This window comes from Hemiscyllium ocellatum, chromosome 8 (genome assembly GCF_020745735.1).
Source record: "Hemiscyllium ocellatum isolate sHemOce1 chromosome 8, sHemOce1.pat.X.cur, whole genome shotgun sequence".
Classification (NCBI taxonomy): Eukaryota; Metazoa; Chordata; class Chondrichthyes; order Orectolobiformes; family Hemiscylliidae; genus Hemiscyllium; species Hemiscyllium ocellatum.
The window spans coordinates 115743167-115769194 of NC_083408.1; the positions used below are offsets into that span (position 1 = coordinate 115743167).

A 26028-nucleotide genomic window follows, 5' to 3' on the forward strand; every position below is an offset into this window, starting at 1 on the left:
TTCTGCTGTACACTTATTTTGCAAAGCTGCTTCTTGTTGACGTGACTCCATAATGTTATGAATGGACAACATGCAGCATCCATCACACTGCCAATTCTCCAACACTGGTAATGCCACTAAGATCGCTAGACAAAGGCAATCAATCCATCCTGCACATCATAAACATTTAACATAGAACATGACCAACATTGTACAGCAAACAGAACGCTGAAATGACCAATCAAGTTCTGACAGTACTAGTTGAGGGAGATAGCTCTGGCCAGGAAGGTGGTGGACATATTCTTTGGATAACTGTGCATGAATACGAATATTGACCAGGATAGCAAGAATGATCCTCAGTTCAAAATCTCAACTTGAAAACACCTCAGACAGTGCAACAGTCCCTCAGGATAATACCAGGAGTTTGAACTAAAATCCATGTAAAAACTGCATGAATAAATTTGTCAAGTCAATAGATGGTTCAATGTAAACAGTTCTGTCTATGCTTCCCCGTAATAAAATACCAAGCCCTTGTGCTGTGATACCAATGATCTCTGCCATCCTCTCACCTTCCCCTGACTCTCGACCTGTTCCACTTACTCCTCCGCACCTTTTTCAGTGGAATAAAACCCACCATCTTTCCATCTCTCCTTCAGTTCCAAAGAAGAGTCACACTGGGCGCAAAACATCAACTGTTTCGCTCTCCCCAGGCCCGCCGAGGTTTTCCAGTTCTCTGTTTTGGTGTAACTCTAGAAAGTCAGTAATGTGAGTGACTCTTAACTGCTTTCTGAAACAGCCGATCAGACCACCCAATTCCAGGACAATAAGTGATAGTCTCGCCATCAACGATCACATCCCACAAAGGATTAAAAGGAAGAAAATAAAATGAACAAATGGTTGGGGGATTTCTCTTTCTCTGAAATCCAAACACAGCTTAGTGCTTCGTTCAGGAGTGCACTAATCAACTAAGTGACAGGAAGCCTCAAACAAACAGACCTGAAGCCTGTCAAAATCAGAGTGTGAGTATGAACCAATTTGCTAAGCACTGGTCACTGTGCTCCTACACTAGTCGCTGGTTGCAAAATGTCAAGATTTTATGTTACTCAATCCTTGTCTTTAAAGCACTCCACAGTCATGCCCTTTCTTAACTCTAACCCCTCCTGCCAACAATCCTCCAAAATATATATGTACTGCTCAGTTCTGTCCAGATTTCGGTGACTCCACTGCTAGCCATGCTTTTGGTTGCTTATGTAGTACACTCAAAATTTTCTTCTCAAATCTCTCCACCTCTCTATATATCCTTTCTGAAGTCACTCTAGAAGAGGCACCTCTGACAAAACTCATAACACCTACGTGGCTTGTTGCCAAATTGTGTTTGATAATGGTCCCATGAATCACCCTAGGACATTTTACAGTATGAGATGCTAGACATGTGCTGCTGTGCCTATTTATCACTCTGAAAGTAATATCCTGGTTTTAAATTGCTCAAATTTTTCACAATGAGCACCGGATTGTCAAAGGAATCCACAAATTGCCACATCAGCAGAGGTTCACCAAGACTACTCAATTTAATCTGTTGCTCTTAAGGAATAATGAGAAATGACTGAATTTACTTAATAACGTTCACACCTTCCAGGTTTTCCAAAGCACTTCAGTGAATGGGACATACTGCTGCAAATTTCATCATTGTTGTTTAATAAACAAACCTAATCGAGCCCACCTTCCCCCTGGCTCGCTCAATCATTCACATCTGCTCACACACTGGCAGGGGCTGCTGCACCTGGAATGCTCTTTTGATCAGATTAGTTACTGGGCGGAGCATTGTAGCCACAACTTCCGCTTCCAATGCCCACACATTCCAATGTAACACACAGGCTGCTGAGAGATGGTTTTATACGCAAGGGTGGAAGACCCAAAATGAGAAACCACACAGGTGTAAGATAGTCACTGATCAATCCACAACATAATTCAGGAGAACTATCTTTCCCCAGAGAGCAGGGAAAATGTGAAAAAAGGTGATTACTGTGTGAAGGAAGGACGTGGATAGGTGAATGGAGAGAGACGTGGTAGGATGGGAAATGTCAGTGTGGAGCATTAATATCAGCTGGGACTGGCTGAGCTAGTGGCCTAATCCTGTGTTATAAATGCGGAGTAATTCTATGCAGTATTCTGACTGCGGTTTCAGGTAGATGTTTAAATGCTGGTTTCAGTGCACAGTGATCTTCCAATAGTCCTTTCACACTCAATACCATCAATGCACACTGACTGGTCAGCTGCTCCCTCAGATATTGCTGCATACAAACTGACAGCCCTTGGGAGGCGATAGCCTGGTGGTATTATCACCTGACCATTAATCCAGAGATCCAGGTAATGTAGCAGGGATCTGAGTTCAAACCCCACCGTGACAGATGATGGAATGTTTCACAGTAATAGAAGCAGGGGTAGGCCATTTGGCCCATCTAGTCTGCTCTACCATTAAGGTCATGGCTGATCTATCCATTGTCTCAGCTCATCCCACATGCATTATCCCCATAAACCTTAATTCCCCTACCTTGCAAAAACCCATCCAACTGGGTCTCAAATATAATTAATGAAGCTGCCTCTACTGATCCCCTGGGCAGAGAATCCAAATTCACCGTCTGGAATTAAGAGTCTATTGATGACCATGAAAGCATTGTTGAATTTCAGGAAAACCCCATCCAGTTCATCAAAGCCCTTAATGAAAGTGCCATCCTTACCTGGTCTGGCCTGCATGTGACTCCAGACCCATAGCAAAGTCACTGACTCCTAACTACCCCCTCAGCAATTAGGGATCAGCAATAAATGCTGACCTACCCAGCTATGGATTTTTTATTAAAACATCCAACGAATTCAAAGTGAGGTCAGAGCAAAGGCAACACCTTGGAATGTTTGAGTAGTGTTAAGCATCCATCCACTTGGGTGGCACTGTGGTTAGCTCTGCTGCCTCACAGTGCCAGGAACCCAGGTTCAATTCCAGCCTTGTGCGACTCTCTGCATGGAGTTTGCACATTCTCCCTGTCTGCGTGGGTTTCCTCTGGGTGCTCCAGGTTCCTCCCACAGTTCAAAGATGTATGTTAGGTGGGCTGTCCATGCTAAAGTGCCCATTGTGTCCAGGGATGTGTAGGCTAAGTGGATTAGTCATGGGAAATGAAAGGCTACAGGAAGGGGATTGGGGATTGGGGTGGGGTTCTGGGTGAAATGCTCTTCAAAGCATGAGTAAGAACTTAACGGACTAAATGGCCTGCAGGGATTGTATGATCATGGCTCAGTAGTTATCACTCAAAGCACTTGACCATTAAAGACTGTTAGATATCTGTCTGAGATCCAAGGACAAACCAATTTCCAATGCAAAGGTGAACTGCTGCCCAGTCTGTGCTCTCTCAGGTGGCCAAAAAAAATCTTGTGGCACTATTTTTAAGAATAGCAAGGGAGTTATCCTCATCGTTCCAGCAAATGTGTGTCCAAAAAAAATTACTATTGGATACGTAGTAGTAAAATGCCCAAAAGACTTAGTAAGAGTATCAAACTAAACCTTGGTCAAAAGGAAGATGTAAGAAATTGGGCAGATTTTTAATGAGTAATGTTTTAGTGAGTTAAGGAGAGCAGATAAGAAAGAGTCAAGGTCAAAATGAGGTCAGTCTTAATCATATTAAATGGTAGAGAAGGTTTGAGGGGTTGAATTGCATACTCCTGCTCCTAACAATCATGTTCTTAAAAGAGCACCTGAAAGATGTAACAGCAGGATGATATTTAGGGAGAAAGTCCAGAGTTTGTCCAGGGAGGTAAAGGCATGGTCACCAATGGTGTAGTGCTTAAAATCAAAAACATTCAAGAGGCCAGGGTGAAAGGAACACCGATATCTCAGACAGGACTTTGGAACTGGAGGTGATCGTACACATTGGGGCAGGTTGAGGTCACGGAGGGATCTGAAAACAAAGCTGGAAAATTTTAAAACTGAGATGCTGCACAAAAGGGAACAAACAAGCAAACACAACTTTGTGCAAGTTGGCATAACACAAAGCAGATTTTGGGCTGACGTCACGTTTACCAAAGATGGAACGCAGAAACAGGCCAGGAGTTTGCTGCAAAGATCAACCTAGGTATGGATGAAGGTTCCAAACAGGGGAAGCTGGGTGATGTTACAGAGGTGAAAACAGGGGACCACAGCACATCACCTCAAGGTCAAGGTTTCAGGGAGAGGTGGCCAGGGAAGAGAGTTTGTGCCAAGGACAGAAGAGAATGATTTTAATCTTCCCAATATTTCAGTTGGACGAAATCACTGTTGTTCAATATTTGATTTTGGACAAGCAATCTGAGCGGAGGAATCGAGTGAGGTGATGGTGACGGGAAGCTGGGTGTTTTCAGCAAGAGAGAGGAAACAGATACAAACAAACTTACAAAACAAACCAAGAATCATTTTCGGGTCCTTCAAGTCCTCCTTCACAAAGATCATGGCTGACTGGTTTGTGTTCCAAGTTCCTCATACTAACCTACTTGGGTTAACATTAGGTTCACTTGCCAGCAAGAATCATGCACATTCACCTTAAAAATGTCCAATGACAATTTCAAAATCACATAATCCACTGAAAAAATTTCAAATCTCTAAAAAGGGTGATCCCGGATTTTAAAATACTGTCCCCTCCTGATTTTGGAGTTTCATGTTATGTCACCAAGGGTCATCAATAGATGGTGTTTCATGTGCTGGTCTATATTGTGTGTGTGTGTTAAGGAGGGAAGAACATTCGTTTCATTTTTGAGTTGGAGTCTGTGCTGAATAATGTTTTAAAAAGTTTTGTTTACATGCATCTTATACGAGAGCTTTAAAATCCTTGAAGTGAACAGTTTGGTGTAGAGTCATACAGCACAGAAACCAACTTCTTGGTCCAACTAGTCCATGCTGACCATCATCCCAAACTAAACTCGTCCCACCTGACTGTGCAAGGCCCAGGTCCCTCCAAACATTTTCTATTCGTTAACTTCTCTGAACATTGTAAACATTGTAACGGTACCTGCATCCACCAGTTCCTCTGGAAGTTAATTCCACACAAACCACTTCCTGCGTAAAAAAATTGCCCCCATGTCTTTTTCAAATCCTTCTCTCACCTTGAAAAATGCCCCCAGTGTTGAAATCCCTCACCCTAGGGAAAAAGACACCTGCCATTCACTTTATCTATGCCCCTCATTATTTTATAAACCTCAATAAGGTCACACCTCAACCTCCTACGCTCCAGTGAGAAAGGTCTTAGCCAATCCAGCCTCTCCTTAAAATGCAAACCCTCCGTTCCCTGTAACAGCCTGGTAAATATTTTCTGAACCCTCTCCAATTTAGCAATATACTTCTTATAGCAGGGTGACCAGAACTGCACACATTACTCCAGAAGAGACCTCACCAACCTCAATATGTCATCCCAATTCCTTTATCCAAATGTCTGAACAATGAAGGCAAGCATGCTAAATGCCTTACGAACCTGTCTACATGTGACACAAATTTCAAAGAATTATGGACATGAAACTCTAGTTCGCTTCTGTTCTACAACATTACCGAGGGCCTTACCATTAATTGCATCAGTCCTGCCCTTGTTTATTTTACCAAAAAGCAATACCTCACATTTATTCAAATTAAACTCCATCTGCCACTCTTCAGTGCATTGATACAATTGACTAAGGTCTCTTTGAAATGCTAGATGACCTTCTCCATTGCTCACTGTAAACACCAATTTAGGTGTAACCCACAAACTTATTAACCATGCCTTCTACATTCTCACCTAAATCATTTATACAAATGGCGAACAAAAATTGGACCCAGAACTGATACCTGTGAATCAGTGGTCACAGGCCTCTAATCCGAAAAACAACCCTCCACCATCACTCCGTCTCCTGCCATTAAGCCAATTTTGCATCCATTTGGCCAGCTCACCCTAAATCCTATGAATTAGTCTACCATGCGGAATTGTGTCTAAGGCTAATGTAAACAGTGTCTACCGATCTGCCTTAGGGCATTGGAAGCAAGCTTCAAAGAAGACTTAGTCAGATGGGCAGATAGAATTCAACCCTGATAAATATGAGGTGATGCACTTTGAAAAAAGCAACAAGGAAATACTCAATGAATGGCAGGCCACAAGGAAGCTCAGAGAACAGAGGGATCTTGCACTGAAGGATCTCTGCAAGTAGCAGTACAGGTTAAGAGAGTAGTTCAGGACACTTGTCTTTAATAGTCATGGCATAGATTATTAGAACAGGAAGGTGCTGTTTGAGCGGTCTGGAAATTTGGGTTAAACCACAGCTGTAGTTCTGTAATTATAAATGGTATCGACAGGATGGATAGTAAGCAGCTGTTCCCCTTAAAGGTTCAACATCAAGAAGGCATCATTTTAAAGTGAAAGGCTGGAGACTTAGAGAGGATTTGAGGAAAGACTTTTTCACCAAAGGGCGATGGCGATCTGGAAGTCATTGCCTGCAAGGATAGTCGAGATAGGAAATTTCAGAAAGGTTTCATTCATGGGATGTGTACATCACTAGTTCAGCCAGCATTTATTGCCTGTCCTTAATTGTCAAGCGCCAATGACAAACCAGGTGAAGCTGGGAGATTTTCTTCCATTAAAAACATCAGAAAACTAGATGGGCTTTCCCTGACAATTGGCAGGTTTCATGGTAATCATTAGATTCTTACTTCCAGATTATTTACGAATTCAAATTTCACCAGGATTCCAACACAGGTCCACAAAACATTACCTAGATCTTGGGATTGATAGTCTAGCAATAATATCACCAAGCCATTGCCTACTTGGCTGAACACTTGAAATGTCATAACAGGTAAAGCTAAAGGCCAAGGGCTGGGAAGTGGGACTGCTATAGGTTGAGCGGTTTTGTCAGTGGAGACTCCAACGGGCCGAAGGGCCTTTTCTGTGCGGTGAGATTCCGTGACTCTATACATTGTCAGCCTCTTGTGAATATGTTCAGTGATTGACCATCACAGGGTTCCCCAGGCAGACGCATTGTTTCTGCCTGTTCCTTCCCCACAGAAGTTACTTTTTCCTTGTCTAATTTCCCCCCCACCCCTCCTACACCTACATCCACAATTCTTCTGATGCTTTATGTTGGCTTCCAAATTTCCAGTTTGCTGGCTTCTCCTTTAACTCATCTCTCTTTCTTCAGGTCAAAGGTGGGGCCATGGGTGCACACATGGGCCCCAGTTATGCCTTGCACTTTGTGGGCTACGTAGAATATTCCTTGTTCCAATCCTACTCAGGAACCTCACCCTCCCTTCTCTGCTACATCAATATCATCGATGCTGCTTCTCCCTCTTGTTTGGAAATGGAAAAACATCTCCATTTCGCCTCCAATTTCCACTTTCACCTGGTCCATCTCTGACTCCTCCTTTCCTCAACATTATTTCCATTTCTAGGGATAGGCTAGCCAACAATATCCATTAGTAAAAAATGAGGTCTGCAGATGCTGGAGATCACAGCTGAAAATGTGTTGCTGGTCAAAGCACAGCAGGCCAGGCAGCATCTCAGGAATAGGGAATTTTCAACAATATCCATTACAAACCCACTGATTCCCAGTTACCTCTGGTATACATCCTCACATTCTGCTTCTTGTGAGGACTCCATCCCATTCCCTAGGTCTCTCTGTCTCATCTATTCTGAAGATGCTACCTTCTACAGGGACATCTCCGGAATCTTCATTTTTCTCCTTAAATCAAAGATTCCCAGCTACCGTGCACTGCTAAGGGGCCTATCTCCTGCACTTTTGCCCTCATCCCTTCTCTTCAGTCCCACAACAATGATAGGGTCCCCTGGGTCCTCACCTGTCATGGCCTCCACCTATCCATTGCCCTTTCCCCCGACACCTCCCAACCTCATCTACAGCATAAATTTCAAGCTGCTATCAGTTCTGAAGGGTTCCTGGACTTGAAATGTTAAACCTGCAGAGCTTCTCCAGCAATTTCTGTTTCTCTCTGGCATTTGAAGTCTCCAGTATACTGGGATCAAAACACACTGTGGCACTGCAGCTCGTAGCAGAACTTTTGCAAAGTTGACAAACATCTGCTGGATCTGCACAGTTAACATTACCCAACTTCCTAGAAATTTGTGTTTGAAATAAATAGTAGCATTTTAAATTCAGTTGAACCTGTACAGCAACCATCATAAAAATAGAATGTGTATTCATACTGCACACCTCAGAAAAATCGCAAAAACTTTGTAGCCAAGGGTGTGCTTGCCTTCTAAGCCTTGCGCAGCATCCTGGCCTCGAGAGGCTAGAGACACTGGTTGCTGCCACATTATAAACAGCAACACCAACCTGCCCACCCAATACAGCTATTCAGGGCTAATATGCTCCCTGTGCAGTTCTCCACTGCATCAGCAGACTTACCCAGTGGATCAGCTCACTGAGCCACTCCAAATCTCTCTGTAGAACATCTGCTCACTCCAAGCAAAGCCCTTACAATTCATGAACATTGCAGATAATTGCACTGATACATGGCCCTCATGAACTATAATCACTTTTCCCTGCTGAGGGTGGGGGGCACACCACCCTGATGACTATCTTGTATAACACAAAAAACACACCCAGCTCCATGCAGTTTCTTATCATTCAGCTTCTCACTCGTTCCTGGTTCTAAACTATGCAAAAACATACCATGCCAACTTTCTCCATCACTGTTTCCTCCCTCAGCACCAGGCTATTCTTTTCATTCCCTCTCCTCTGATTTCACCACCTGAACTTCCCATAATCATACAAGAGATATGGTTAGTAAGTTTGCAGCTGACACCAAAATAAGTGGAGTAGTGGACAGTGAAGGAGGTTGTCTCAGAGTACAACAGGACTTTGATCAGATGGGCCAATAGGCAGAAGGAGTTTAAAGTTTGTGAAATGAGAGGTGTTGCATTTTGGTAAGGCAAACATGGGCAGGACTTATATAGTTAATGGTAGGGACCTGGGAAAAGTTGTCAAACAAAGAGACTGAGGGATGTCGGTGCACAGTGCTGTGAAAGTGGAGTCACGGGTAGACAGAATAGTGAAGGCAGCGCTTGGCACACATCTTCATTGGTCAAACCATTGGGTATGGAGCTGGGATGCCATGCCGTGCCTGTATAGGATATTGGTGAGGCAACTTTTGGAATACTGTGTACAATTCTGGTCGCCCTGCAGAGGATTACAAGGATATTGCTGGGACTGGTGGGTGTGAATTATAGGGAGGGGCTGGGGCTGTTCTCCCTGGGCCATTGGAAGCGGACAGGTGACCTTATAGAGGTTTATAAAATCATGGAGAGGCATGGATAGAGTGAATAGCCAAGGTCTTTTCCCCAGGATAGGGAGTCCAAAACTAGAGGGCCTAGGTTTAAGGTGAGAGGGGAAAGATTTAAAAAAGACCTGAGGGGGTAACTTTTTCACCCAGAGGGTGGTACATGTGTGGAATGAGCTGCTAGAGGAAGTGGAGGAGGCTGGTACAATTACAACATTTAAAAGGCATCTGGATGGATATATGAATAGGAAGGGTTTAGAAGGATGTGGGTCAAATGCTAGCAAATGGGATGAGATCAGATTGGGATATCTGGTCAGTGCAGACGAGTTGAACCGAAGGATCTGTTTGTGCTGTATGACTCTCAATTTAAAACTACCTAATTTCACAGACATCCACGTGACCTGGCCCACGTACTCTGTAAGGGACCTCAGCTAAGCTTTTTGGTCCCTGGATTGAAATTGAGAAAACTGACATCGCTTTAAACAAAGGACACAACTTAATCGCTTTGTCTGGAAGGAATTGAGACACTAACTGTGACTATCTTCGAGGAGGAGACAGGTCCAACTGTGGAGGTTAACAGAGGGATTTTCCTACTGTCTAATGTGGGAAAGTGCATCAAGAAGCTTTCTCAACCAACTCCACCCAGTAGCTGAAGAGCTCCTCAGTCTCAATGCAGCTTTGTGCCTATCAAGAGGCACATTGGACAGGACTGTCAGTGCACGACAAATCCAGGAAAAGTGCAGGGCATTGCACCATCCTGCATACATGGCCTCCTTCAATCCCATAAAGACCTCTACTCTGTCAACTATGATGAATTGTAAAATATCTTCCTCAAATTCAGCTGTCTGCAGAAATTTGTTACCATCTTCTGCCTGTGTCACCATGACATCCAAACCATCATCTTCCCCAAGAGATCCACCCCAGATTCCATACAGTGTAAACTGGAGTTAACAGGGTCATATCATCGCCCCAATGTTCTTCGCTATCCTCCATGTTGCAACCCCCCTCCCCATGCCCTCTCTATGATGCTTCCTGCCAGATTGGAGCAAACCCACAGGACAAGTGGGAAACTGTTTGACCTTTGACACCTCCAGGTCAGAACCAAGACCTCCGCAAGTTCTGTCAGTCAGACGCTGCCACATGCAGGGGATGACCATGAGTGAGCATGCTCAGAGACCCATCTACAAACCATCGATACATTCACTGAGGTGTCGGAGCTTGGGTCTCAGTCTAAAACATCCCCAAAACAAAGTCTCTCATCCAGCTGCAACCTCACAACACTGCCCTCTTCCCAACACGACCATCAAACCCAAAAGGTAAAACTATACTGTGTATCTGAGCATTTTACTTCGACTGAGGGGGGAACGGAACGACAGTACGACACTTAGAAAATATCAACAGGATTACACAAAATCAACATCGATTTTATGACAGGGAAAACCATGATTGACAAACCTACAAGAGGTTTGAGAACATAACAAATAGAACCGAGAGGGGTGGTTATCAGAGTTGTTTGGATGGCTGGTTTATAATGTAGGGTAACAGTAACAGCTTGGATGAATTCCCATACCAGTCGAGGTCACCATGAAGGACTCTCTTTCTCAACCTCTCCCCTCACCTGAGGTATAGTAATCCTCAGGTGAAAGTACCACAGGTCATCTCTGTCTAATTAAAAAGCAGCCCTACAGCCTTTGCAATGTTGTGACTAACTTTTTTGTAGAATAGATAAGGGAGAAGTAGTGTATATGATGTATCAGGATTTTCAGAAGAATGTGTAATATATAAATCCCAGCTGGACAAATCAGATCCCAGAAATAGATGGTCAGTCATTTCAAACAGTTACACCAAACTAAAGGAGTTGCCATGGGCACCCGCATGGGCCCCAGCTATGCCTGCCTCTTCGTAGGATATGTGGAACAGTCCATCTTCCGCAACTACACTGGCTCCACCCCCCACCTTTTCCTCCGCTACATCGATGACTGTATCGGCGCTGCCTCGTGCTCCCACGAGGAGGTTGAACAGTTCATCAACTTTACTAACACCTTCCATCCCGACCTGAAATTCACCTGGACTGTCTCAGACTCCTCCCTCCCCTTCCTAGACCTTTCCATTTCTATCTCGGGCGACCGACTCAACACAGACATCTATTATAAACCGACTGACTCCCACAGCTACCTGGACTACACCTCCTCCCACCCTGCCCCCTGTAAAAACGCCATCCCATATTCCCAATTCCTTCGTCTCCGCCGCATCTGCTCCCAGGAGGACCAATTCCAACACCGCACAACCCAGATGGCCTCCTTCTTCAAGGACCGCAGATTCCCCCCAGACGTGATCGACGATGCCCTCCACCGCATCTCCTCCACTTCCCGCTCCTCCGCCCTTGAGCCCCGCTCCTCCAACCGCCACCAAGACAGAACCCCACTGGTTCTCACCTACCACCCCACCAACCTGCGCATACAACGTATTATCCGCCGCCATTTCCGCCACCTCCAAACGGACCCCACCACCAAGGATATATTTCCCTCCCCTCCCCTATCAGCGTTCCGCAAGGACCACTCCCTTCGTGACTCCCTTGTCAGATCCACACCCCCCACCAACCCAACCTCCACCCCCGGCACCTTCCCCTGCAACCGCAGGAAATGTAAAACTTGCGCCCACACCTCCACACTCACTTCCCTCCAAGGCCCCAAGGGATCCTTCCATATCCGCCACAAGTTCACCTGTACCTCCACACACATCATCTATTGCATCCGCTGCACCCGATGTGGCCTCCTCTATATTGGTGAGACAGGCCGCTTACTTGCGGAACGCTTCAGAGAACACCTCTGGGCCGCCCGAACCAACCAACCCAATCACCCCGTGGCTCAACACTTTAACTCCCCCTCCCACTCCACCGAGGACATGCAGGTCCTTGGACTCCTCCACCGGCAGAACACAACTACACGACGGCTGGAGGAGGAGCGCCTCATCTTCCGCCTGGGAACCCTCCAACCACAAGGTATGAATTCAGATTTCTCCAGCTTCCTCATTTCCCCTCCCCCCACCTTGTCTCAGTCGGTTCCCTCAACTCAGCACCGCCCTCCTAACCTGCAATCCTCTTCCTGACCTCTCCGCCCCCACCCCACTCCGGCCTATCACCCTCACCTTGACCTCCTTCCACCTATCCCACCTCCATCGCCCCTCCCCCTAGTCCCTCCTCCCTACCTTTTATCTCAGCCGGCTTGGCTCTCTCTCTCTTATTCCTGATGAAGGGCTTATGCTCGAAACGTCGAATTCTCTATTCCTGAGATGCTGCCTGGCCTGCTGTGCTTTGACCAGCAACACATTTGCAGTTACACAAGGCTACACAACATCTTTAAAGATACATTTATTACACAAAAAAATTAAAACCAACCTATAGTTTTAAAACATGTTACAACAGATTAAACAAAGTTTTCAACTTATTTCCCAACACCACCAACTTACAGAGATTCAAACTTAGAGAAATTACACCCCAACTCCACAGAGATCTACTTAACTCTTGGCAGTTTTCTTGACCATGAACTGTGGAGACAATGAGTCTTTTCCAAACAGACCGACATGAACTCGTCCACGTCTTGACTATAAGCTCTCAGTCCTAATAAACTGCAGATTTCAAACCAAATTTTCTTGCTTTGAATGTTTCACAGATTAAACTTTAGTATTGAGGTAGGTGTGTTGCCCCAGAACTGCCCCACACTTCTGTATAAAAGAGAAAATTAAAAACTTGCTTCTGACCAGAGTCAAATTGCCTTCAAACTACCCTAAAAACTTTCAGTATCTGATTTCAAAACTAAACTCAACCCTTGATTCAGAACTACAAACAAGTTAATGGTCTTCAATTTTTAGACTACCTGCTGTACACCCCACAGTACAAACTTTACAATCACACTTCGGGTCCACAACTGCTTACGTTCTGAACAATGCTGGACTAGGTCACTGTTCCAGAATTCTCTGCACTTCACCAAAGTAACCAACACCACATGCCACTATTTTCAAATCCAACCTCACAATTGTACTAGCATATATGAGCAAATCACAGACCTTTTCACACACATGAGATTGGCATCGATTGACACAAGAAACATAATCAGGAATGAATGGGTCTCTCTCTCTCAGATTGGAAGATGGTAATTGTGTGGAGTACTGCAAGGATCAGATTAAATGTAATACTTCAAAGTTTGCTGACAACTAGGGATTGAGTTTTGAAAGTGATTTAAACAAGCTTCAACGTGATTTGATTGGTGACTGAATGGTAAAATGCAAGGAGATGCAATATAACATGGATAAATGGGAAGTTGTCCACTTTGATAAGAAAAGCAGAATGACAGAGTATTATTTAACAGGGAGTGATTGGGAAATGCTGATGTACAAAGAGATGTGCACTGGTCCGTGATGAAGGATGAAGGTACAGCAAGCAATTAGAAAGGCAAACGATATACTGGACTTAACTGCAGGACTGTTTGAGCAGGAAGGTAAATGCAGGATAGATGATCCATGTCTGATGAGTCCAGAATTGGCAGGCACAGTCTAAGGATACAGGCCACAATACAGGATACAGGGTCATTAGGCCACAATACCTCCACCATAATCCTCACCACCAGTGCCCCACAAGGGTGCGTACTCCTTATACACTCACAACAGTGTGGCCAATTCAGCTTTATCTCCATTTATGAATTTGCTGATGACACCAACGTAGTGAGTCAGATATCAAACAATGACGAGACAGTACAGGAAGGAGATCAACAGCTCAGTAACATGGTGTAAAGACAAAAGTCTCTCCCTCAATGTCAGCAAAACGAAGGAGCTGGTCATTGGCTCCAGGAAGCAGAGTGGAGAACATAGCCCTCTCTGTATCAATGGTGCTGAGGTGGAGATGGTTGAGAGCGTCAAGTTCCAAAAAGTATCACCAACGATCTAACCTGGTCCATGATGCTACAGTCAAGAAAGCACACTCAATGCCTCTACTTGCTCAGAAGGCTAAGGAAATTCAGCATGTCCACAACGACTTTTACCATTTCTTTAAATGGATGCACCATAGAAAACATCCTGCTGGGATACATCATAGCTCTGTACAAAAACTAGGCAAACGTGAGGACTGCAGATGCTGGAAATCAGAGTTTAGATTACAGTGTTGCTGGAAAAGCACCGCAGGTCAGGCAGCATCCAAGGAGTAGGAAAATCGACATTTCGGGCAAAAGCCCTTCACGAGCCTTTCCTGATGAAGGGCTTTTGCCCGAAACATCGATTTTCCTGCTCCTCGGATGCGGCTTGACCTGCTGTGCTTTTCCAGCACCACTCTAATCTAGACTCTGTACGACAACTACATGGCATTTCTTCTCCCAGTTTCCAGGCAAAGGCTTAAACAGGAGACCTCCTCGCAGATACAGGTCCAGCGCTGGTTGGAGGAGGCAGAGGATCAACTCCGGTGCTGTCTGGAATCAGCTGATTGGGCCGTGTTCAAACAGTCCGCAGGTACCTTAGACGGGTATACCACCACCGTCACAGACTCTATCAGCAAGTGTGTGGAGGACTGTATACCGAGGGAGTCAATCTGGGTGTTCCCCAACAGGAAACCCTGGATGAATCAGGACATACAGAACCTCTAAAAACTAGGCGTGAAGCCTTCAGATCAGGAAACCCACTCAAATAAGGAATCCAAGTATGACCTTCACAGAGCCATTAAGACAGGCAAGGACCAATACCGATCCAAACTAGAGACCCAGACCGACACCCGGCAACTATGGCAAAGACTGAATGACATCACAGGTTCTAAGAGACAGTGTAAGATAGCAGACGATGACATATACCTGATATGGCAACCATTCAAGATCAGAGACGGTTATAGAGAGTGGTGAACAATCACAAAGGCCAACCCCCCCATCTACAGAATCCATCTACCAGGCCCCCTGTCGAGGAAAGGTCACCAGCATTCTCAAAGACCCATCCCATCCAGGGAATGCTTTTCTACAACCTCTACCATCAGGGAGAAGGTACAGAAGCCTGAACACACACACACCAGCCAGTTTCAAAACAGTTTCTACCCTACTGTTGTTAGAATACTGAACGGATTCACAAACTCTTAACATTCACCTGTATCCGTGTTTTTGTCACGGTTTACTTATTATTTACTTATCTATGCTACTTAACTCTGGGATGTGCCTGTCTTGCTCACAAGACAAAGCTTTTCACTGTGCCTGGGACAATAAATTCAATTCAATTGAAATCAAATTCCTTCACCGAGTGGCAAGTCTTTGGAATTATCTGCCGCACAAAGTGGTTTAGGCAAAAGACCGAATGCTTCCAAGAAATATGAAATAATTAGGGCTAAAGGGATGAAAGGTTATGGGATACTGAGTTGGATGCTCACATTGACTGGCCTCTAGGGACCAATTGCCCATAGTACTCCTCACAGAGCCCCTAGTGTGGAACAGGCTATTTGGCTCATCTAGGAGAAAGTGAGGACTGCAGATGCTGGAGATCAGAGCTGAAAATGTGTTGCTGGAAAAGCGCAGCAGGTCAGGCAGCATCCAAGGAGCAGGAGAATCGATGTTTTGGGCATAAGCCCTTCTTCAGGAATTCCTGATGCTGCCTGACCTGCTGCGTTTTTCCAGCAACACATTTTCAGCATTTGGCCCATCTAGTCCACTCCTGTTTCAGGAACCCAGACTTTCAATGGTGCAGTCATCATGGGGTTAAATCTTTGCAGTTGCAGAAAGTAGATATTGCATGCATTCGGAAACAATAACAAGGCACCAGCAAAATAAATGACAGATGGTAAATGACAGTGCAGCAGAGGGATGGGGATGGGGATGATGATGGGGTTGGGGATGATGATGGGGTTGGGGATGATGATGGGGGGATGATGATGATGATGGGGATGGGGATGGGGATGATGATGATGGGGATGGGGATGGGGATGATGATGATGGGGATGGGGATGATGACGATGATGGGGATGGGGACGATGATGATGGGGACGGGGACGATGATGATGGGGACGGGGACGGGGACGATGATGGGGACGGGGACGGGGACGATGATGATGGGGATGGGGATGGGGACGGGGATGATGGGGACGGGGACGGGGATGATGATGATGGGGACGGGGACGGGGATGATGATGATGATGGGGACGGGGACGGGGATGATGATGATGATGGGGACGGGGACGGGGACGGGGATGATGGGGACGGGGACGGGGATGATGATGGGGATGGGGATGGGGTTGGGGATGATGATGATGATGATGGGGATGGGGATGGGGATGTGGATGATGATGGGGATGGGGATGATGATGATGATGATGATGATGGGGATGGGGATGATGATGATGATGGGGATGATGATGCGGATGGGTAGGAGGATGATGGGGATGGGGGATGGGGATGATGATGATGATGGGGACGGGGATGATGATGATGGGGATGGGGATGGGGATGGGGATGGGGATGGGGATGATGATGATGGGGATGGGGATGATGATGATGATGGGGATGGGGATGGGGATGGGGATGGGGATGATGGGGAGGAGGATGATGGGGACGGGGGATGGGGGGTGGGGATGATGATGATGATGGGGACGGAGATGATGATGATGGGGACGGGGATGATGATGATTATGATGGGGATGGGGATGGTGATGATGGGGATGATGATTATGATGGGGATGATGATGATGATGATGATGATGGGGAGGGGGATGAGGAGAATGATGGAGATGATGATGATGATGGGGATGGGGAGGGGGATGATGATGGGGAGGGGGATGGAAACTGGGATGGGGACGGGGATGATGATGGGGAGGGGGATGGGGATGGGGATGATGATGGGGAGGGGGATGAGGAGAATGATGGGGATGATGATGATGATGGGGAGGGGGATGGGGATGGGGATGATGATGGGGATGATGATGGGGAGGGGGATGATGATGGGGAGGGGGATGATGATGGGGAGGGGGATGATGATGGGGAGGGGGATGATGATGGGGAGGGGGATGATGATGGGGAGGGGGATGATGGGGTCGGGGATGGGGATGGGGATGGGGAGGGGGATGGAGACAGGGATGGGGATGATGATGGGGAGGGGGATGATGATGGGGAGGGGGATGATGATGGGGAGGGGGATGATGATGGGGAGGGGGATGATGATGGGGAGGGGGATGATGATGGGGATGGAGACAGGGATGGGGAGGGGGATGATGATGGGGAGGGGGATGATGATGGGGATGATGATGATGATGGGGAGGGGGATGGAGACAGGGATGGGGAGGGGGATGATGATGGGGAGGGGGATGCTGATGGGGAGGGGGATGATGGGGAGGGGGATGATGGGGAGGGGGATGATGATGGGGTCGGGGATGGGGATGGGGATGGAGACAGGGATGGGGAGGGGGATGCTGATGCTGGCGGCTCTAATGTACTCACTGTCCAAGGAGACGAACTGTCCGACAGCCGAGGAGCCGCCGCCGCTGTTCTCCACGAACTGTACCTCGGAGACGATGATGTTATCCTCGAGCACGGAGCCACAGGCCGTACAGACCGCATCGCCCCGGGCCTGGTCAATGTCAATGTCCGTGCAGCCGCAGGTTCGGCAAACCCGGGAGCTCGACATGGCGACACTCCCCGGCAACCCGCCACACAGCTCCCGATACTCTCCGCGGGAAAGCCCGAGGCTTCTCGGCGATCGGGGGCCGGGAATCCCTCTTTGTCTCTCACACTCCCTCCCTCCCTCCTCCCCCCGAGAAAGGTGCCTCGGCTCCCGGCCCCGGGCTCCCCCTCACAGACCTCCCCCCGGCGGGCTCCTGGCCCCGGGCTCCGCTCCCTGAACCTGTCCCTGGTCCCTGGTCCCTGGGCCCCGGGCTCCCCCTCACAGACCACCCCCCTCCCCCCGGCGGGCTCCTGTCCCTAGGCCTCTCTCCCGGCCCCGGGCTCCCCCTCACAGACACCTCCCGGCGGGCTCCTCTCCCGGCCTCGGTGTCCCGCTCACAGACTACCCCGCCCGGCGGGCTCCGGTCCCGTGTCCCTGTCTCTGGGCACCGGCCCCGGCTCCCGATCCCTGTCCCGGGCTCCCCCTCACAGACACCCCCCGGCTCCTGTCCCTGTCCCCGGGCTCCGGGCTCCCCCTCACAGACACCCCCCGGCTCCTGTCCCTGTCCCTGTCCCCGGGCTCCGGGCTCCGGGCTCCGTCCCCGTCGCCGTTCAGCCTCAGACTGAGCCTCCCGCCCGGAATCGCCCATTCACCAACTATCAAGGGGGGGGGGGTTGTGTGGGGAGATCAATAGAGTGGAGAGGGGAAAACTGCAAATTATTAAAATAAATACAGCCAACATCTCCACTTTTTATAATAATCAGCGTTGTGAAGTAGACTGCCTACTTCAAACAGAATTGTTTATTGTAAGTTATTATCTAGTGACTCCAGCCCCCCCCCCCCCTTGTTGCTGGGGTCCACAGGGTATGTTTGAGTGTAACCACGTGCTGCCAGTTAAAGGGGCCGCACCAGAAACAACATGTGCTGCCTCTGCAGGCCATTCGGCCCAGTGACTGCATCCTAGCCAGACGCCCACCCCCATCTGTCTAACCCACACAGACACCAGGAGAATGTGCAAGCCCCTCACAGGGCAGGAGCTTGAAGGTGGAATCGAACCCAGGTCTCCTGGTACTGTAAGGCAGCAGTGCTAACCATTGAGCCACCTTGCTGCCTGAATATGCTAGGCCACTGCTCAACTGTAGTTCTTCAGTTCTCTACTGGAGCAAAGGCCAGAGGCAGATCACTATTTCATGATGAAGGGTTGATTTTCCTGCTCCTCAGATGCTGTCTGACCTGTGGTGGTTTTCCAGCACCATTCTAATCTTGACTCTAATCTCCAGTATCTGCAGTACCCACTTCTGCCTAGATCCCTATTTAACCACAACAGGGGATCAAATCCAATGCTGATGGCATCAATCTTGTTTGCCAAATAACTGAGCCAAACAGGATAGAATATTTATACTAATAAACAATACAAAGGCTGTAACATTTGTCATTCATCAAAAATATCAACCATAAATATTCTTCTTAACAGTATGCTTAGACAGCAAAAGGTGAGGGAATGTAACTAAAATAGAGACATATGACTCTAACATACTTTTGAGGCCTGTTTTGGATACAGTAAACATCCACTTGTGACAATTGGCTCAATATGGACCCTGTTATATATCAAAGTCATGGATCAAAATGAGATAACAAGCTCTTGGCATGGGAGCACAGTGGTTAGCATTACTGCCTCACAGCAACACAAACCCAGGTTCAATTCCAGTCTTGGGCTGCTATCTATATGGAGTTTGCATGTTCTGTGTCTATGTGGGCTTTCTTCAGGTTTCCTCACACATGGAAGGGATCTTGATCAATGGGCTGAAAAATGGCAGATGCAGCTCAATGTGTGAAGAATTGTGTTTTGGTACAACAATAAGAGTAGGGCATATACAATCAATGTCAAGAGTGTAGTGCTGGAAAAGGACAGCAGCTCAGGCAGCATCCAAGGAGCAGGAGAATCAACATTTTGGGCATAAGCCCTTCATCAGACTCTGATTTCCAGCATCTGCAGTCCTCACTGTCGCCTAGTTGATATACAAACAATGGTAGGGCTTGGGTAGTGTTGTACTGTCGGGGTTCATCTCCAGAATTCTTTGAAGTTTGCATCACATAAAGACAGGGTGGTTAAAAAGGTGTTTGGCATATTTGCCTTATTTACTCAGTCCTTTGAGTATAGGAGTTGAGAAGTTATCTTGAGTTTGTACAGGACATTGGTGAGGGTTCTGGTCACTCAGTTATAGGAAGGATATTACTAAGCTGGAGAGGGTTCAGAAGAGATTTACCAGGATGTTGCTGGTATGAAAGGTTTGAGTTATAAAGAGAGGCTGGGTGAGCTGGGACCTTTTTCACTGGAGTGTAGGAGTTGAGAGGTGACCTTAGAGAAGTTTATAAAATAATGAGGGATATAGATAGAGTTAATGGTAGTTATCTTTTCCTGAGGATGTGGGACTTCAAGACCAAAGGGGCACACTTTTAAGATGAGAGGAGAGAGATTTAAAAAGACATGAGAGGCAATTTTTTTACACAGAAGGTGTGGAATGAAAGTCCCGAGGAAGTGATGGATGCAGGCACAGTGGCAAAGTTTAAAAGACACTTTGATAAGTACATGAGGGATGTGGGCCAGGAGGAGGCAGATGAGTCTAATTTAGTTTGGGATTATGTTCAGCATGGACTAGTTGGACCTGTTAGGAAGCATTATTAAGGGTAGGTTGTGTTCAGAAACTTTATTGTTAGGTAGTGCTCACGTAAGGTAGTACTAGCAAGTCTGGAAACTGTTAGCTTCACTAGACAACAGTAAGCCATTATGTTACACTAAGAACAGACTGAAACACTGATGGCATAATGGGGCCACAGGGAGGGTGAACAGATAACAGGACATTGAAACCGTGTTAGATTGCACGTAGCCCATACTGAGGTAACTGAATCTTATCTCTTCTGGAACCAATACTATTAGAGAATACCGCTTCTTACCAAATAAGGATGTAGCACTGGGATGTGAGGGGCTAAAAGCTAGACAAAGAGAACAATAGCTCAGAACGCGCCTTCTCCAGTGAGGAGTAAATATCCCACTGTATGTTCTGTGTACGTCTCTCTCATTAAACCAGCTTATATTTTGAATCAGATCCAGTGTCTCTCTCCTTCAAACGAACACGGGGACGGTAGCCCGTCCTAACAGATTGAAGGGTATACTTCTGTGCTGTGTGACTCTACAAATCTTTTGTGCAGGTTAGGTGGATTGGCTATGCAAAAAAAGTCCTATAGTTCCAGCAATGTGCAGATTAGCCACGGTAAAACTTCCATGAGGGATTATAGGAATGGGGTGGTGAGCAGTGGGTCTGGGTAGAATGCTCTTTGGAGGTTCAGTGCTCATTCGGTGCACTTTCTGCACTGTTGGAATTTTATGTTTCTAACCCTGGGGCTATCCTATTCCCCAGAAATCAGGAAATTGGAGCATTTTCCCAAATAATCTTAGAATATTGTTGGGATATTTGAAACACTAATTTCATTCAACAGCATCACAGGAACAGGAGGAGGCCATTCTGCCCTTTGAGCCAGTTCTACCATTCAATGAGATCATGGCTAACCTATGGACTAACTCCATACCCTTTGACATATATCCTTTCATACCTTTGATTAACAAAAAAATCATCCATCTCAATTTTAAAATTGACAACTGATCCAGCATCCACTGCAGTTTGTGGAAGAGAGTTCCAAACATTTACCACACTTTGTGCTTAATACCGCTCCTTTAGTCTGGACCTAATGTTTAGACTATGACCCCTAGCTCTCAAACACCCAACTATTAGAAATAGTTTATCTCTGCCTACCCTGTATTTTCCTGTTATATCTCGAAAACTTCAGTATATTGAGTAGGAGTTGGGAGGTCATGTTGCAGCTGTAAGAATATTGGTTAGGCCACTTTTAGAATATTGCATTCAATTCTGGTCTCCCTACTATAGGAAAGATGTTGTTAAACTTGAAAGGGTACAGAAGAGATTTATAAGGGTGTTGCCGGGTTGGAGGATTTGATTTGATTTATTGTTGTCACATGAACCTAAATACAGTGAAAAGTTTTGTTTTGTGTGCTCTAAGGTTTGAGCTACATGGAGAGGCTAAATAGGTTGAGGCAATTCTCCTATCATCTGAAACTGAGGGCTGACCTTATTGAAGTTTATAAAATCAAGAGGGGCATGGATAGAGTGAATAGCCAAGGTTCTTTCCCCAGGTAAGGGAGTCCAAAACTAAAGGACATAGGTTTAAGGTGAAAGGAGAAAGATTTAAAAGAGAACTAAGTGACAACTTTTTCACACAGAGGGTGGTACGTGTATGGAATGAGCTGCCAGAGGAAGTGATAGAGGCTGGTACAATTACAACATTTAAAAGGCATCTGGATGGGAAGGGTTTAGAGGAATATGGGCCAAATACTGGCAAGTTGAACTAGATTAATTTAGGATACCTATTCAGCATGGACACATTGTACATCTCTGTGACTCTTTGACTTCAATCAGATCACCCTTAATCTTCTAAATTCTAGAGAAAACAAACCTAATTCATATAATCTCTCCTTTATGTTGTTTTCTCTTCAAAGGTCAATCTATCCTTCCTAAGGTGTGGTACCCAGGTCAGTTCACAGTACTCACAGTGGACTCAAGGATTTTGTATACCTATAACATAATCTAGATTAGAATTGTGCTGGAAAAGCACGGCAGGTCAGGCAGCATCCACACAGCAGGCTCTGCCAATCTGACAATCCTAGCCTACATCAAGATTAAAGAAATCCATGATTAATGTACTGCCTTTTTTATATGTCCATTATCTTCTGGTGTATTCTCTGTCCCACTGTATGGTTGGGTGGCACGGTGGCACAGTGGTTAGCACTGCTGCCTCACAGCGCCGGAGACCCGGGTTCAATTCCCGCCTCAGGCGACTGACTGTGTGGAGTTTGCACATTCTCCCCGTGTCTGTGTGGGTTTCCTCCGGGTGCTCCGGTTTCCTCCCACACTCCAAAAATGTGCAGGTTAGGTGAATTGGCCATGCTAAATTGCCCGTAGTGTTAGGTGCAGGGGTAAATGTAGGGGGGTGGGTGTGCTTCAGCGGGTCGGTTTGGACAAAGGGCCTGTTTCCACACTGTAAGTAATCTAATCTAGTTACCAGTAGGGGCATATTGGCTACTCCTACTGGCAAAGTGGTCTTTTTTATTTCCTAACTCCACCCACATAGATTCTACATCGTCCAATCTAGGATCAGTTCTTGTCAATCATACTTATTCCATTTTGTAATAATAAAGATACTCTCGCCACCCTTTCCGTCCTGCCTGTCCTTTCAAAACGTCACATATCCTCTACACAGTATTTAGTTCCCAACTTTGATTTCCTTCTAACCCATGTCTCTGCAAAACCTATAAAATCATACCATGTACCTGTATTTGGGTCGTTAGTTCATTTATTTTGTTCCAAATACTGTTTACACTCCAGTAGAGAGTCGTTCATTTTGAATTTATCCCTTTTCTTTCTGTCTGTGACCCAGTTTACTGCTGCTTATCTGTGTTTGTACACTCTGACCCTTCCTGGGCCACAGTGGTCTGAAAGCTACAAAATCACAAACTAGAAAGATCCAATTCCCAGAATGTTTACAAACAAAATCACTCGCATTCAAGAACTTAACAATGTTCATAATCTGCTGATAGTTACAAATAATCATTGCATCCGATCTAATGTTACTCAGCTATTGCATCATTATTGTACAATCATTGAAAGAGTGTGTTATCAACTTAAATCTGAAGGTGACCAGGGAATTGTCAAAACCAAACACCTGCTTAGAGAGTGTATGGTTCCCAGGAATTGCCTGAATGCTAAAGCACAAACTTATAGAATCAGAAGTTTACAGCATGGAAACAGGCCCTTCGGCCCAACTTGTCCATGCCACCCAGTTTTCAGAAGTAACGTAGTCCCACTGGCCTGTGTTTGGTCGATATCCCTCCATTCCTATCCCATCCATGTACCCGTCCAAGTGTTTCATAAATGACAAAATTGTACTCACCTCCACCATTACGTGTGGAAGCCCATTCTAGACACTCACCACAATCTGCGTGAAAAAATTGCCCCACTGGACTCTATTGTATTTCTCCCCTCTCACCTTAAACCTATGCCCTCTAGTTTTAAACTCCCCTACCCTGGGGAAAAGCTGTCGGCTAGCTATCTTACCTACGCCTCGCATGATTTTATAAACCTCTATAAGTTCACCCCACAGTATCCTACACTCCTGGGAATAAGGTCCCAGCCTGTCACCTCTCCTTATAACTCAAACCTCCCAGTCCACATAGTATCCTAGCAAATCTTTTCTGCATTCTTTCGAGTTTAACTATAAACTGGTCGTGTCAAAGTGGGGAGGCTACAGAAAGATTTGGACAAGCTAGGAGAGTGGGCAATGTGGGAAAGTGTGTGGTTGTGCACTTTGATAGGAAGAATAGAGGCATAGACTATTTTCTAAATAGGGAAAAGCTTCAGGAATTTCCAGTCTCACAGTGATGCCAGAGTGATCACGCAGCCTCGTGAGCCCTGAGGCGAAGCCAGGCTCGGTCTGGATCAAGGCCCAGTGCAGACCAGAGGCTGGGGATTAATGTGGACTGGGTCCGAAGACCATTTCTCTATTCATTTTTTTTCTCCGTTTTTATGATTTATTCCTGAACCTGCAATGCTGAACTTTTCTTTTGATTTCTCTATTTTTTTTAAGAACCGAAACTGAAAAAGCTGTACCAAGGGACGTTTGTATCTAAGATGGTGCCAAAGGCGACAACTTGCAGAACTTTCACTGCACTCATTTGAGTACATGTGACAATAAAGCTAACTGATTCATTCAATGCCCTCAGTTCCTTCGTCCAGTTCGTTAATGTATTAACATGAATAGCTGTAGTCCCAACACTGACCCCTGTAGAACTCCTAGTTACTGGCTAACATCCTGAAACACTATTTAACCCTACTCTCTGCCTTTTGACAGTCAGCCAATCCTCTATCCATGCCAGTTCCTTGGATCAAGATGGAGTTGCTATTTTGAAAAGGTGTGCAGCCTTCCAGGACCATACAACCTGCTCCTGCTCTTATGTTGTATTTCTTTATAACATTAACAAGTTCCAATCTAATTGAATGACAGGGAGTTGGTTAGTTCAGTTGGGTGAAGAGCTGGTTTGTAATGCAGAGTGATGGGTTCAATTCCCACACTGGTGAGGTCATCTTGGAGAGCTCTCCTTCTCAACCTCTCCCCTTGCCTGAACTGTGGTGACCCTTAGATTAAACTCCACCAATCATCTCTTTCTCAGTGGTCTGGTAAGATTATGGTAATTTTTTAAAAAGTTTTTAATGGAATAATTTCCAAATACAGATAGCTTTAGAATATTACAGCTTTTACAATTTCCTTCTCATTTGTTTTGCTATGGTGTGACAGAAACAAGTCAGAACATGGAGAGCTTGTTGCCTTAAACTTCATTATTTGTCTATTAACATTTTTAAATGAATATTGAATGCACTAAGTTCTTTACCTTAATTTATTTTATTTTTCATTTATCTTCCAACAGAGATATTTTATGTTCATTCAACTGCTGTAATGTTGTCTTTTAATAATACTGCTACAACTCATACTATTCTATCACCTCACTGGCATGCTTGTCGAGCATATAGCCAAGATGCTGTGCTACTGTCTCAACTTTGAGCTGTTGGAACTGAGCACACAACTTCTTCCTCATCTGTTTTACTTTGTATTCCTCGGTCCAATTCTCTGGAAGGTCGTGTGTTCAAGCTTGCACTGCAGAGTCTTGAACCAAGTGTCGCAACACTGGTGCTTTTTTCTAAAAGCTGTTCCTTTTCTCAAGATTTGGAGATGCCGGTGTTGGACTGGGGTGTACAAAGTTAAAAATCACACAAAACCAGGTTATAGTCCAACAGGTTTCAGTGGAAACACTAGCTTTTGGAGCGTACGAATACTGTGTCCTTGTTTTTTCTCAGAGGGGTCGTAAACCACTCAATCTCCGAATCAACTGGTTTGGTACAGAGATAAAAGGCCTTTTTGTTTGTACATGCACAGGTAAGACTTTAGGCCAAAGTTTTCATGTTTTTAGAAATAACCCATATAAGTCAAGGGGGCGTGGTCAGCTTTCTAGCTGAGCAGTTCAGTCCTAGAAACTGAAGTTA

General features: G+C 45.8%; 1 protein-coding gene across 1 annotated transcript in view; it reads right to left on the reverse strand.

The window, feature by feature from the left end:
* brf1b (BRF1 RNA polymerase III transcription initiation factor subunit b) overlaps positions 1–18021 on the reverse strand; it is a 475772-nt gene extending 457751 nt beyond the window's left edge. Inside the window, exon 1 of the mRNA XM_060829498.1 lies at positions 17698–18021. Coding sequence (XP_060685481.1) covers positions 17698–17884 — 187 coding nt within the window. The 5' untranslated portion in view covers positions 17885–18021. The remainder of the gene's footprint in view (positions 1–17697) is intronic.
* Positions 18022–26028: the final 8007 nt, after the last annotated feature.